The sequence below is a fragment of the Neomonachus schauinslandi genome, chromosome 10 (genome assembly GCF_002201575.2).
Source record: "Neomonachus schauinslandi chromosome 10, ASM220157v2, whole genome shotgun sequence".
NCBI lineage: Eukaryota > Metazoa > Chordata > Mammalia > Carnivora > Phocidae > Neomonachus > Neomonachus schauinslandi.
In genome coordinates, this window is record NC_058412.1 from 126,813,845 (window position 1) to 126,829,601 (window position 15,757).

The window sequence follows — 15,757 nt, forward strand, 5'->3', positions numbered from 1 at the left end:
CTCAGCGTGATGTTTTTAAGGTTCATTCATACTGTAGCATGTGTCAGAATTTCCTTCCTTTTGTGGCTGAATAATACTCTTTTGTAGGTATATACCACACTTTGTTTATCCATTCATCTGTTGATGGACCGTTGGGCTGTTTCTACCTTTTGGCTATTGTGGATAATGCTGCTGTGAACACTGGTATACATACTATAGATGTTTATTTTAAAGGAGACATTATAATACCGGGTTATAATACTGTGGGAAACCAATACTGTTTTTATAAATAGATATGATAAAAACAAAGTAGTGCAGAGGCCCCCTGAAGCCTCTGAGGTCAAGCTTGTTCTGTTGAAAAGGGAGATCAGCACATTGGAGAGAGGCTTTATGTGCCCTCACACGAGCCTGCAGTGTCTTTGACTTAATTGGGACTGGAAAAGAATCAAAGGGGGCTGACTTTCTCAATCTGGGGCTTCAGTGGTATATGGCATACTGCTCATGTACCATCTAAAATCACCTCATACCATTTTGGGGATAATGTTGCCAAAAGGAACCTAGGATCTTTCTGTGACACTGTTCGCTCACTGTAAGCTGGGACATTCATTTCCTGTGGCTGCCGCAGCAAATTACCAAAACTGGGGAGCTTAAGACCACAGAGATTATTCTTCCATAGTTCTAGAGGCCAGAAATCTGAAATGAAGGTGTTGGTAGGGCCATGTTCCCTCTGGGGAGCAAATCCAGGCTCTAGGGGAGAATCCATCATTGGCTTTTGCTGCTTTTGATGGTCCCCAAGTGTTGGTTGGTGATGGCAGTGTAACCCATTTCTCATCTCTGTCTTCACATGTCCTCCTTCTCTGTGTGTGTCCTTTCCTGTCTCTCGTAAGGACACTGTCATTGGGTTTAGGGCCCCCCCATTCTAGTATGATCTCACCTGGATTCTTATATTACACCTTAATTACATCTACAAAGACCCTATTTTCAAAGTAGGTCACATCTGGGGTTCCAGGTGGACATGAATTAAGCCTGGAGGACACCATGCAACCCACTACAGGTGGGTTCTCTTTTTTCTCAAGGTGGGGTCGGGGGTTAGTTTCTGAAACTCCAAAAGAATCTATATAGCGGTCCCACTGCACAGATCCTGAGAATAGGTTGCCCCACAAAACAGAGATCGGCCCATTTCTTTTCACATGGTCCCAGTCTGAGTCATGAGCTTGTTGCATGGGCAGTTATTTTAAGATTTAATAAGGCATTTTCAGAAGTCATCATTTGCTTTCTATTTTGAGCCTTTGAATGTTATTTTAGTCTTTATGGTAACAGCTGTACATTTGTAAGAATACACTTAGCCATTCTTTTGAATAGGGATTTTGACAAGAAATCTGACTGTCAAGACTGTGGCATGAAAACTTTCATATGAAAAAGGGCCTAATTAATACTGCAGTTATTAAGTAGGCTTTATATTACATGCGGTCATTTTGGATTTGAGGGCCAGTATGAATTTTCCCCCCAGTACCTCAACAATTAGAGGTATTAATATAGAAAATGAAATTATTATGTCATCCCTCTAAAAATGGCCATGTTCTGGCATGGCAAGGGGCTTGCTTGATAGCCATGTCCCAAGTCAGAAGGGCGTCAGATGGAGACTATTCCATCATAGTCCCAGATTTAGGAAAATGGCACAGTTGTCTGTGACAGGCAGAGAAAAGGTAGGGCTATTTTAAACATGTATAGGGTTTACTCTTCCTCCAAGTGGATTGTTTTAGGGCTTACTGTTACTTTTTCCCAGAGAATTTAAATTTGTGGACTTATTTTTGAAAGTGTTCTATTGTAATTGAAATGTTTTCTGTATTAAAATTTTCTTTCCTTAGTAAAGAATGAAAAGCAGGGGCACCTGGGTGGCTCAGTTGGTTAAGCATCCAACTCTTGATTTCGGCTCAGGTCGTGAGATTAAGCCCTACGTCGGGCTCCGTGCTGGGTGTGGAGCCTGCTTAAGATTCTCTTTCTCCCTCTCTGTCTACCCCTCCCCCCTCCCTTTCTATAAAAATTAAAAAAAAAAAAAATGAAGAGCATATACTGTGTGTTTGGAAGCAGTTCATCCCGTTTCTTATGCTGGTCACCTTTAAAATCACTTGTCCTACATTTTTTAATGCAGGTTTTATTATGTTTTCTGGTTTCCTCTGCTGCTTGGTTTTACCATTAGGTACTCTTTTAAACATTGCATGTTTCCACTGGGCCTAAGAGAACAATTACTTTGGCTCTTCACTGATGGATTTATTTCTTAACTACACAAATTTCCATGCTTCTGAAAATACCCATTTTATATTTACAGGAAGAAGAAATGTTTCGTCCAAATATGTTTTTCCTCCTCTTGCTTCCTCCTATTATATTTGAGTCAGGATATTCATTACACAAGGTAAGACTCAGGCATGCATTGGTGCTTTTGGTCTAGGTGGCTGCCCATGTTAGTAAGGCAGGCTCCCGAAAAACTTGGGTGTTGACCTAGCAGTGGAGGCTCTGCGCCGACACCCCGGGGGTGCATGGTAGAAGCTGGACTGCACTGCCAGACTTAGGGAGAGGAGCAGACATACCTGGTTTCAGGCAGTGTGGCTTATTAACTAGTGTTTTCCGTAGAGGGTTGCTTTGCCTAGGAAGTGATGGCCAAAGTGATTTTAAGTGGTGTACAGACGATCCATTGATTCCTCTTGTTGGACACAGACTGACACATGTAGAAGCAGACTGTCCTGGGACAGCGGGGACATGTGCCTCCGCTCTCAGTGTTTTGCCCTGGGCCTCAGCTCCCAGCTAATAGCCCCTCACCCCCAGTCTCCCTTTCTTCCTGCCCTTTCCCTGGCCCAGCTTCTCCTTACCAGACTGGAGCCTCATCCTTGTTCCCAGTCCTCCACCTCCTTCTGGCCCATCACCTAGCCCCACAGTTACTCTGCCTATTCCTGGCTCCTCAGCTTGGAGAGTGGCCTCACTGGCCCCTGCCCACTTCCCTGCTCTGCCCCAGCATTTCTGGTCTCCTTCCTCCAGCTTCCAGTGACATCCTTCCTGCCTGGGCGGGAGCTTCTCACTTTTAAGCCAGTTTGTATGTATGTGTGTGTGTTTTGGGGCGAGGAGGGTTGGGTATGTCTTTTTCTTGTCTGTGAGTTTTCTTTAAGTGTATTTAAGTTTTAAAATAAAAAGGTGGGGCGCCTGGGTGGCTCAGATGGTTGAGTGTCTGCCTTTGGCTTGGGTCATGATCTCCAGGTCCTGGGATCAAGCCCCACCTCGGGCTCCCTGCTCAGCCGGGAGTCTCCTTCTCCCTCTGCCTCTCCCCCGTCTTGTGCTCTCTCTGTCTCTCTCAAATAAATAAATCTTTAAAAAAATAAAATAAAAAGGTGATTCAATTTAAAATATTCGTAATACATCAGTTATTTTGTGAATGTGATTAAAAATTGTGAAGGTTGGAAGGTGTGGCCTAGCCTCAGAGAGAGGAAAGAGCCTGGACTTTCAGAGAGATGTAGGTCTAATCATGCGCTGCCCCCTACAGGTGTCTTTTGGGTAAAGTCAAAATTAAAAACAAAACAAAACAAAAAAACCCCCTGAAAATCCTACCTCTCAGGTTGTTTGAAGGTTTGCACTAGATGAAAGAATGTTTGCAAAGCATCACCCACCACACTAAATAATTGGTGATCCTTCTTGTTATTATCTCTTATTAATATGACCAGTGTTGTTTTTTGTTTTTTGTTTTTGTTTTTTTTTAAAGATTTTATTTATTTTTTTGACAGAGAGAGACATAGCGAGAGCAGGAACACAAGCAGGGGGAGTGGGAGAGGGAGAAGCAGGCTTCCCGCCGAGCAGGGAGCCCGATGTGGGACTCGATCCCAGGACCCTGGGATCATGACCTGAGCCGAAGGCAGACGCTTAACGCCTGAGCCACCCAGGCGCCCGACCAGTGTTGTTTTTAATAGCTTATTAAGCTTGAGAGTTAAATTTGTCATGAGAGTTTTGGTCAAAACATACTAATTAAATCTTTAATTTTCCACCTGGGTACTAAAGCATAAATATTCTAAAATGTTCAGTCCAGATTTTGTTTAAGCTGTTATTTTATTGTGCATCTATTCAAAGAAAAAGTGAAAAGGAAGTTTAATGTAAAAAAAAATTCCCAAGTCTTATAAATTATTACTGACCTCAGATAATTTAAAAAGAAACAGGCAGGAAGGAATTAAAAGTCAATGTCTTTCACTCTTTCATTTTATAAACAGATATTAAACTATAAGTAGATTGTGAAAATATTTCAAAACAGTGCTGAGATTGATTTGGTTTTTATTTAAAAATATGACACTTTGATTATTGTATTAGAGCATATAAAATTTTTATTTTCTAATTTTTTGGAGGGAGGAAAGAGAAACTTGTTCCAAAATTTGAGGAAAATAATAATTTCTTAGAAAAACATATGTTTGAAGATGGCTTTCCAGCAGAAAATGTGACAGTTTATGTGAAAGGGACTAATGTGAGTTAGAAATGTGAATGCAAAGACTTCTCTCCACTTCTTACCCTCCCCAAAGAAGATAGGAAGTCAACTCTGGGTGTCTTTAATATTGCTATATTTGTTGATGTAAATTTGGACTTGGAATAAAAATTTCAATAAGATTACCATCCGTTAATATGCATTAGATAGGCAACTATTGGTTCTTTAAAATTATTAATATAATGTAAAGACTAGGCCATTAGTTATGTCAAAGAGAAACAGATAAATTTGCTTTATGTAACAAAGGGAAGTTCTTGAATGTGGTAACTTGAATAGGGGTAAATTTTCAACATCCAGATTAATATATATATTTTTTTAATTTGCAAGAGAGAGAATGAGAGAGAGCACGAGAGGGAGGAGGGTCAGAGGGAGAAGCAGACTCCCTGCTGAGCAGGGAGCCCGATGTGGGACTCGATCCCGGGACTCCAGGATCATGACCTGAGCCGAAGGCAGTCGCTTAACCAACTGAGCCACCCAGGCGCCCAACATCCAGATTAATATTAACCAACTCCATAAATTATATCAGCATTAGATTCCTATAAACAGATCAAGACTTAATTTAAAATTTTTTTTAAGATTTTATTTATTCATTTGACAGAGAGAGACACAGCGAGAGAGGGAACACAAGCAGGGGGAATGGGAGAAGGAGAAGCAGGCTTCCCGCTGAACAGGGAGCCCGACGTGGGGCTCGATCCCAGCACCCTGGGATCATGACCTGAGCGAAGGCAGATGCTTAACGACAGAGGCACCCAGGCGCCCCTAGTTTAATCTGTTTTAACAACAAAATAAATCAACTCCTTGCAAAGAAAAGCTCATAGATGAAAGCCTTTAGTTTAGAAAAAAACCAAATCATTATGTTTGCCCTGAGTTCTTTTAAAGTTCTTTGTGTGTGGAAGATTGATATACCAAAGTAATTGAATGTCAGATTATGGGCAGCCAAATCAGATTGCAATGAATGAAGCAAAGCAGCCCCCTGAAGGAGATGGGCTTGGTGGGGCTGCCAATGTTGAGCTGAGGACAGGCTTTTGAAGTGAGCAAACAGGATTTTCTGATTATATAAGCTATTATCTTGACCTTCTTTATAATAATGCACCTTTTCTGGGGTACCCGGCTGGCTCAGTCAGTGCAGCATGTGACTCTTGATCTCAGGGTTGTGAGTTTGAGCCCCACATTGGGTATAGAGATTGCATAAAGTCTTTAAAAGAAATTATGTACCTTTTTTTAATTAAATAAAAAATTACAATTGTATAAGCTTTGGACTTTGATCAGACCTGAAACACGATTAATTCCTTCAGTACCTATTCATAGGGCATCTTCCATCTGATGGGCATCACACCAGTAACTGTGTTATATAAAGGCAGACGAGGTCATTGTGTGTGTGTATGTCCCTGTCCTTGTGTTCCCCATCCCCACCATTGAGCATATAGCTTAGTGGGAAAGACAGACATCAAATAGTTATATAAATGAATGTAAGATTTCGGCCCTGTCATGTTCTACAAGGAGAGGGTTATTGTGCATTGAGAGCATAGAATAGGGTCTGACCTGGCTAAGGGATGAGAGCAGGCTTCCCTCAGGAAGAGCCAAACTGCCTAAGATCTTAGGATGATTCAAGTTCACCAAGCAAGGAGGAAGAAAGAGTGGTCCAAGCCCAGGGAGCATGAAATGTTCAAAGAACCAAAAGCTACCAGTGTGACTAGAACCCAGAGAACAAAGGGGAGGTTAGAGGCCTTCACAGGGGTCCAACCATCCAGTCTTTGGTTGGGTTTTATCTGCATTCCGAGTGGAAATAGGGGGGTCATGGTGAAGACAGCACAAACCAGGTGGGTGGTCTTTTGCAGAGAATCCAGTGTGTGCAGAGGGCCAGGTGGGGGGTGCGTGCCTTCACTGATTGGACCAGCTTCCCTAAGCAGTTCTCTTATTTCTGCTCTTTCCAACAGGGTAACTTCTTTCAAAATATTGGTTCCATCACCCTGTTTGCTGTCTTCGGTACGGCAATTTCCGCTTTTGTAGTAGGTGGAGGAATTTATTTTCTCGGTCAGGTAAGAAAAACATCTTTGAAAAATTCTGAAAATCTTACATTCTTAGAGCTAGTGCAGGGAGGTGGGGTAGGGACACTTCGTGGGGCCTGGGTTTCACATTCAAGGTAAATGCTGTCCTGGAAGGAAATCCAAACTCCTACGAGGAACCGTAAAGGCATGTTGAAATTGTTTCTAAGTGTCCTCGAAGAACGTTGGTGTCTGGAATTGAGTGAATCTTCTCCATAATCCCCAAAAGTTTTTTTATCTTATTTGCAAACCAATAATTTCTTAAGACAGAATACTAAAAATAAAGCAGGGTATATACCCCCAAGGTCTTCAGATTAAAACAGTATCAGTTGTGTTATCAAGTAGACTGAATCAGGATTAACCACTGTTTCTTAGTAAAAATCAAACTTGATTCTGCATATGTTCACTCAATTCTAAGCTGTCCACCCATAGATTTATATACTTTGGATTTTCCACCATTGCTAAACCAGTTCCCAGTGTTCTGTACTTTGAGTTCGAATTCATTTGAATTAATTTAAACCCAATCTACCCAGAAAGGTAATATCTATAGTTTTGCATTCTGCATGTCTGTGCATGTCATAGTTCTTTTCCTTTATGGGCACTTGTCCCGGTTCTGTAAACTCAGTTTGAGATTCAGGCCTCTGGGTGACTGGCAGGCTTCTCGTGTGTGTGTCAGACGTGTTTGCTTCTATGGGCAGCTGTCGGCCAAAGCCCACTGCATTTGATTGTCACTTGGACTGCCACCTCAGTGGCACCAGGATAAATCTGTCTGTCGTGCACCCTTCTTCATTGCACAGCTTCTAGCATCAAATGGGAATGAACTTAAGAAAACCATGCCTAATTTGGCTTGAAAAATGTAGCGTTCTGTTCCATACTTTTGTTGTATAATGATTGAATGCATGCTTAAACTAAAACTTAGAGTTTTCTTTATTTTTCAAGTGGTTTGGGGACTGAAGATTAATGTCCTTATTAGTTACTAATAAAACACTAATGGACATTTTAATCTTCTTGGCTGTTCTCCAGGGGGTTTTTTTGTGTCTGTGTGTTTGTGTGTTTTATTTTACAGGCTGATGTAATCTCTAAACTCAACATGACAGACAGGTAAATCTTTAATACTGTCACACCCGTGTGACTACTTTTCAGACTGGGGATAGTTTTCTCCACATTGATTCCTGGGTGTGGTATTTCTCTATTCTGTCTCTCTTTTTGTTCTGCTGATGATTTCTGCTGAATTAACCTGTGGTTCTGAAATGAATCAAAACTATATTGTGGAATTTCGACGATCTCTAGTCAGAGCATTGCTGATTGAAAGAACTGATTTAGTTTAAGCTTTGGAGAGAATGACTCTGGTCCGTTAACCACACACTGCATCTTTGATTATCCAGAATCATCTTCAGCTAATTTCTGAGTCTTTTCAGTGGCCACAATGAAAAGTTGTCCTCTTGATAGATTAGGGATGGAGTGGGAAGTGAGGCATACAGAATCTTTGCTCTGGGCTTCCCCTGAAGCCAGGTGTGGGGTGGGGTGGGGGAAGCAGGCAGGGCCAAGGGCTCTACTGTGGATATCTTGCTCAGTCTGAAGTTACTCGAGTGATCACGCCGAGCTGCTCTCTCAGAGCCCAGGCCAGCAACCCAGGCCGCAGTCTCCTGGATAGTACCAGATCTAGTGCTAAACAAGTGCACAAGCAGAGTGCAGCCTGGTTGCCCCTCTCTGAGAAGTCCAGAGCGTGTGCAGCCTTGGTCCGTGTTTCTGCACCATCGGCGCTTGCTTCTGTGGCCTGGCTGGGGGCTAGAAAGCAAGGTGAGCTCTTGGCCCCGGGTCTCTCCCATCAGGCCGGCCAGAGCTTTCAGCCTTCAGCAACTTGGGGGCTAGAATCTTGAAGCCCTTTTCATGGGAAATGTGCTCTGCTACCAGCCAGTCCAATCCCATCTTTCCACCAGGAACATAAATTTTGGAGTTTTTGTTGTAAGGTAGTCCTGATATATAAACAAGTAGCGAAAGTCACATTCCTGTTCCATAAGGAGCTGGAAATAAAGCAGAACCCAGGCCCCGCATTTTGTAGGTATTTTGCAAGTGAAAAGAAACGTCCCATACCCAGTCATGTAAAGGAAGATGTCATAGCATTCAGTCCTTCAACCTGTTTTGGGGCAACTGGTTAGAGATACAGAAAATGCTGGATAAATTCTTGTGGAATTGAATTGAACCAGTGTTTATTGGGATGTTCAGGGAGAGAGGAGTAAAAGAATTGTCCCTTAGACAAGCAGGATAGGAGCCAGGTAGGGTTTCTCTCTCTGTGTGCAGACACTTCCTTTCCTATTAGAAAGGGACCATCCCCCTCAGAGGGAGTGCTCTGGGGAAATGAGCCAGCAGTCGCAAACACACACAGCCACAGAGCCTGGCCGAGCACTTACCAGAGGGCACTGCCTTTTGCGTCTCGGGGTGACCACAGTGGTGACCGGAAGAGTGCACCCTGTCTGAAGGGGACTTCTCAGCTCCACCTAGTAATCACTTGGGGGAATATGGGCCCCGAATTACTAAATATTAAAAGAACATTGGGGGGCACCTGGGTGGCTCAGTCGGTTAAACGTCTGCTTTTGGCTCAGGTCAGGATCCTCCAGGTTCTGGGATTGAGCCCCGCATCAGGCTCCCTGCTCAGCGGGGAGTCTGCTTCTCCCTCTCCCTCTCCTCTCCCCATGTCTGTGCTCTCTCTCTCTCTCAAGTGAATAAATAAAATCTTAAAAAAACTTTTTTTTTTTCGCAAGAGGCCAGGTTTCTAGATTTTAATAGTGAATTTTCTAGTTTTTTTTAAGATTTTATTTATTTGAGAGAGAGCATGACAGAGAGCATGAGCAGGGGTGGGGGCAGAGGGAGAGGGAGAAGCAGACTGCCCACTGAGCAGGGAGCCCGACATGGGGCTTGATCTCAGGACCCTGAAGGCAGACGCTTAACCGACTGAGCCACCCAGGCGCCCTTGAATTTTCTAGTTTTTAAATGTTGACAAGTTAGTCAGTTTTTCGCCATGCAGTTTCGCCAAACATAAGACCCACAGACCGCTGCACAATAGAAAACATAAAAATAACTTTGTTGCACAGAAGATTTTATCGTAGCCATGGTTCTGTTGGAGAGAGATGTCACTGGTAGATTCACCTGAGTTATTTCCCCATGCGGGTCTGCTTCCTTTTCACTTGTTGATGTTCTATCTTTTGAGATGATAGAACAAATCAGGAAAACACATTTTTAAGGTGAACTTCTAGCCTCTGGCCCTTTAAAGACCCAGCCATGCAAGTGGGAAGGGAGCACTGACAGCGCGAGGACGTGACCCCTGAGACTCCGAGCCCTTGATGAGTCGGGTCGTTCATCCGTCAGACTTTTCATGCTTGCTGCCAGGAAGGCTCTGCCCCAATAGAGATCCCCAACCCAAGCTAAATGTGTTCTATGGTTTGTGCAAATCATTTCCCCCCAACTTTTTATTATGAAAATTTCAAACATACAGAAAAGGCAGAGCTTATACAGCGGCTACCCAAATGACCACCACCTGGGTTCTATGATTACTGTTTCACTGTATTGGCTTTTTTTTTTTAATTTAAATTCAATTAGCCAACATACAGTACATCATTATCCTGTAGTTTTTGCTTTAACCCAGATTTTTCCATTCATCCATCCCTCTGTCCATTCATCAGTCTGTCTTTCTAGTTCCTGCTCTGGTTTCAGTTCAGGTTGCTACAGGGACCGTGACAAAGAACATCAGTCAGGCCCATTCTGGCACAAATGAAACCCAACACAAGTAGTTTTGGTTGCGGGGGGGTGGAAAAAGGTTGTTGGCTCAGAAGTGAAGCGTTCCGGAATGACGGCTCCCAGCATGACAGTCCCCGGGGCCCACGCTGCCCAGGAATCTCTCCTCTCGTTGCATCTCCGTGCAGTCTTCCCGACTGGCTTCATCCTCGGGCACGCTTGCCCCTCACGGCACCCTCACGTTAGCTATCTCTGCCAGAAGGGCCAATCGAATTCCCGAGGACCTGGCGAAATGCCTGGTGAGGGAGGGCCCTCTTTCACCAAAGTTGGGTCTCCTGCCCACTCCTAGAGCCCCATGCAACTCTGTAGGGGGAGGGGGGGGGAAGGTGTGGCTCCCCAAAGGAAAACTGGGGTGCTGTTCCCAAAACCAGGGGTGGGGATCGGAACAGAGAGAACCGTGGCTGTCTGCTCTGCCGCCCTGTCCTCGGGAATGGAGCCGCACGAGGTCAGCACCCCACACACAAGCCACCAAGGGCTCCCCGGTTCCTCCTCCCTCGCCTCTCTCTTTTTGGACATTCAGAAAATGCTTTTTAGACATTGTTTTTCCTTGAGGCCCCTGGTGTTTTGCCCCGGGCTGAGGAGAGTGGGAATTAAAGACAAGGAGAAAAGACAAGCTCTGTGTCCAGGGTGCAGCAGGAGGACCTCGAGGCCCGCTGCCAGCAAAACAGGGCCCCCCAGGTTGGCAGTCCCTTGGTGGTGTTACCGTTCCTTCTCTCCCTCGCCTTCCTCCTCCTCCCACCCTCCTGCCTGCCTTCCACAAATGCCTCTGGGCCAAGCTCAGGACGGATCCCGGGAATATACGCATGACGAAAACGTAGTGCCCGCTCCCTGGGCACTCACAGTGAGGGCGAGAGGCAGGTGACCTGTGACAACCTGTGAGGACAGGGCGGGTGTGGAACTGAGCTCTGAACTGAGACTGTCTTTTGGGGTCTGCTCCTCAGCTTGCGATCCAGAGGCTGTCCTTGAGGCGAGCAGGCTGTCTTGTGTGGGTTCACATTAATCAAACACAGGGAGCTGCCTTGGAGACCAGAATGCCAGGTTATTGACTTAGAGGGCGAACTGTAGCGGGCAAGGCAGCCAGGCATCTCCTCCTACTGGCTCTGCTCTCCCTGAGCCCGGACTTACATGATTGTGCAGGGTGCTGGCGATGGTCCAGTGGACAGAGCCCACCCCCACCCGGGCAGGAGCACTGACTCTGAGCCAGATGGCCTGTGTTTGGATCCTGGTTCTGCCACTTCTTAGCTGTCTGACCTTCAACAAGTTACTTAACCTCACTGTCCCTCAGTTTTCTCTTAATGTGATCGGGGTGGTAACAGTAGCACCCCATGTGGGTGCTGTGTGGAGTAATGAGTTACTACACGTAAAGTGCTCAGAACCGTGCCTGGGACGTGGTAAGTGCCACATAAATGTTGGCTCTCATTATTGGCCTCAGTGCCTGAAACATTTTGGGCAATTAATACCTCTTTCTTGGAGGGAATGATGCCTTCCTGGGCACTGTTAGGGGAAGCTGCTGGCCGGGGGGTGGGGCAGTGCTGGTGTGGGTGTCTAGCACCCACACCTCCCACGCCCTTGAAGCACACCAGAGTTGCTGCTGACTGTTGGCACTTTCTGAGATGTCGCAAATCTAAGTGGAGGCCACAGCCAGTCGCAGGTGGCACTCTGGTGGCAAGGGGAGAAGCTCCCCGCTGAGCCATCACAGTTCCAGCTGCTCTGACAAACAAGGCTGGCATGTCTCATGTATTTTAAGCAAAAGTCTCCCCTCCGTCAATTGTCAAAGAAAGTGTTGGGACTCACGGTGGAAAACCAGGCCATTCCCGACCACCGCCTGTGGAGCGGGCCTTGCCCTGCCTCACCACAGGGTCCACAGCACGTACTGTAAGCAGGAGAAAAGACATGGTCTCCTGTCTGTACATACACACAGTTCCAGCGTGTACGAACATGTCAGACCACACGCAGTCTCTGGCTCTGCTGTTTTACTGTGTGGGCCAAGCGATAAGCATCGCAGAGTGACCCCTTCCTTTTCTCTTCCTTACAGCTTTGCGTTTGGCTCCCTGATTTCTGCTGTCGACCCGGTGGCCACTATTGCTATTTTCAATGCGCTTCACGTGGACCCGGTGCTCAACATGCTGGTTTTTGGAGAGAGTATTCTCAACGACGCAGTCTCCATTGTCCTGACCAAGTGAGTGTCCTTTCTTCAAGGCCGGCACTTAAAGGTCCTGGTATCAGAGGGACAGATGTTCCTGGGCGGCTGCAGGGACAGCTGCTTGTCCTCTGGGCGGCTGGGTCACGAGCTTCTCCGTCTTCCGTCCTGACAAGCCCTGACGCACCCCAGCGATGCTGTCAAGGCCTGGGCTGATCAGAGGCAAGCCCGCCCTTTAGGACCTACCTTTCAGCAGTGGTTTCAAGTCCTGCTTCTTGTCCATGTCCCTGGGGATGCTTATTAACCAGAGCAGTCCCAGGCCCCACCCTCTCAGCTTCTGATTCATGAGGTTCTTCATTAGCTCCTCAAATGAGGAGGGAGCAGCTGATTGAGGGATGGGTATGTGGACAGCTTCGGTGCAGACGAAAGCATTAGACAGAGGCCCTGCTCTCCCACGGAGGGGCTCTTGCCCAGCACCTTCCTTTCCACAGCTGTAGAATAAGCCGGCGATACTAACGGGTCCCAGCTGGGTATGATATTGTGTGAAAGCTGCTTTGGACACTGTAAATCTCTTTCAAATGCTCATCGGTATCACTGCCCTTGTTGATAGGATCTGAGAAATGATAGATGAATCCTAAAATGTCAAGAAGCCTTGAGAAAAAGAAATGAATCTAAGATCATCTCAAATGCATCTATCTAATGCAGCCTGTTTCCTTGAACTCTGTCTTTTGTGGTGCTTATTAGCATGTATGGGCAGGAGATCCAAACAGTTTTAGCAAAACCAGAGAAGGCACAGACAGTCAAAGCAGTGGGAGGAAAGAGCTCTGGACAGTGTTTCAAGAATGAGCTAAGAGAATCTTAGGAGCCGGCCTGTGTTCTGCTGAAGAATAGACTTTCCAGGGCGCCTGGGTGGCTCAGTTGGTTGGGCGACTGCCTTCGGCTCAGGTCATGATCCTGGAGTCCCTGGATCGAGTCCCGCATCGGGCTCCCTGCTCAGCGGGGAGTCTGCTTCTCCCTCTGACCCTCCCCCCTCTCATGTGCTTGCTCTCTCTCATTCTCTCTCTCTCAAATAAATAAATAAAATCTTTAAAAAAAAAGAATGGACTTTCCATTATCTGAATACCGACTTGTTTCCTTTGTTGGAGGATTCCTGGCTAAGCACAGCCACTCTGTAGTAGTTGGCATTTTCTTAAAAGCTTTATTATGGACTACATTCAGAATCTTCATGTTGGAGTAAAACAATGTTTTATAGTGGAAGGAACCCAGATTTTGGAAATCAGGCTGACCTGGGTTCAAGTCCCAGTGATGCCACTTAACAGCTGTGTGATCCTGGGTTCGCTCCTTTACCTCTCTGAGCCCCATGTTTCTCAGCAGTAAAGTGAGGGTGATAATGCCTCAGCCTAGGATTGGATTTGAGGATTGAATAAATACGATACTGTATGAGAAGCATCGGACATTAGTTAATGTTAGTTCCTTTCTTCTTCTACGCCTGTCCCCCGGTTACTGTTTCCTGTGTTTGTTCTAGTTTTGTCCTACTTTTGCTGGGAGAACTTTACCAAATGTTGCTGAATTGCAAGAGGAGATTAGCAGACCTTAAAACAAAAATACTTTAAAATATTTTTGTTATTCTAAAAGTAATACATATAATCTTCATATACAATTTAGAAAACACACAGAGAGAGTGAGAGAGTACATGCATTATTACTACCCAGAGATAATTACAGTTAACAATTTGGAAGTATACATATGTTTTATTTAGCTGGGCTTATACCCCATATACTGTATTATAACTCTTCCATTGAGCAGAGTTGAAAAATAATCTTCCATAACCTCATTTTACTGGTTACAGAATATTCCTTTCTGTGAGCTTACTGTGATCTATTTAGCAAGTTCCTCACTATTGGCTTTTTCACGTTTCTCTTGGCAAAAAGTTCTATAGCTTTATTAGGCAATTATCATACATCATGCTTAAGACCTTTTAAAAATCTGATGGCGGGGCACCTGGGTGGCTCAGTCGTTAAGCGTCTGCCTTTGGCTCAGGTCATGATCCCAGGGTCCTGGGATCGAGCCCCACATCGGGCTCCTTGCTCAGCGGGAAGCCTGCTTCTCCCTCTCCCACTCCCCCTGCTTGTGTTCCCTCTCTCGCTGTCTCTCTCTCTGTCAAAAAATAAATAAAATCTTTAAAAAAATAAAAATCTGATGGCAATATTTTTTCTTATTTAAGATCTACCCTGAAAGCCTTTTTGCTTTCAGGTTTTGACTTTTGTCTCGTGTCCTGGTGGCTGCACGTATTGAACATTTGTGATAAAGAATTTTGTCCAAATTGGTGGTACATTATGAGTTATTTTTATCCATTAGGAGCTCAACTCAACTGCTTTGTCTCTAATTTATTTTGTTTTTAAAAATCTGTCAGAAGTAGGACCTTTTCCGAGCTTCTCTAGGACTCTTTGCCACAAGAAGGTTAAAGATGAGCTATTTTCTTTTGAAAATGAGAAAAGATGGAGTCACTGTAAACAGCCAAAGTTTCTTCCTGGAAAAGTGCTTTTGAAGGCCAAGATCGCCTGTGATGACGGTTCCCAAAACTGGATCTGTGGGCCGCATGCATATGTGGTGTCCAGCCCCCACCTCCACCACTGCTGGTCTACAGGCTGGGGTGGGGTGTGATAAAGACTGGCTGTCCACCCGCAGCGTCTGGCGAGGGCCGTCCACGTGCCAGACATCGCTCAGAGACCAGCTGGACTTGCCAAGGTCAGTCCAAGGTGGGAGAAGGATGCTCCCAGAGGGGTGAGTGCAGTGCCTGGAGTACAGGAGGGAGACAGCGCTCTGAGGGATTGGAGTGAGGCTTCTCAGCCAAGTTGTCTTGTGAGCCGGTAGGCGTTTTCAGGTTGGAGAGACAGAGGGGGCATGATAGGCCTGCCTCTTTTGGGGGGCGGGGGAGCGGTACCGGAGGGGGCTGTTGTCAGCCTTCCTTGGTTACTAGGTAGACTCACATCTTGTTTGAGAGTCTACTTCATAAATGATCGCTCCCAAAGCGACCCGACACATTTATCTTTGCAGCTGAATATGTGAATGAATTATACCCCTTTTTTGATGTTTTCATTTTCGTAAGTGCCAGAAAGCTATCTTCTGCTTCTTCATTAACTTTAATTAAATTAGTTTTAGCTTTGATTTGTTAGTATGACAATTTATTCTTATAATAACTGCTATAGAGGAAACCTTTTTTGTGCTCTTGAGCTGCAGTGTAAGCTCATGAAATGGATCCTGAAGCCCCATTGCCTCGTGTTCTTT

General features: G+C 45.3%; 1 protein-coding gene across 3 annotated transcripts in view; it reads left to right on the forward strand.

Annotated features, from left to right (window-relative positions):
- SLC9A8 (solute carrier family 9 member A8) overlaps nt 1–15,757 on the forward strand; it is a 66,250-nt gene that overhangs the window by 25,948 nt on the left and 24,545 nt on the right. For 2 of the 3 annotated variants that reach the window (XM_021685897.2, XM_044919106.1), the window contains 4 exons: nt 2,309–2,392; nt 6,430–6,531; nt 7,604–7,638; nt 12,365–12,508. In XM_021685897.2, coding sequence (XP_021541572.2) covers nt 2,309–2,392; nt 6,430–6,531; nt 7,604–7,638; nt 12,365–12,508 — 365 coding nt within the window. Of the gene's footprint in view, nt 1–2,308; nt 2,393–6,429; nt 6,532–7,560; nt 7,639–12,364; nt 12,509–15,757 lie in introns of all 3 variants that reach the window. The other variant, XM_044919105.1, reaches the window with a different exon arrangement.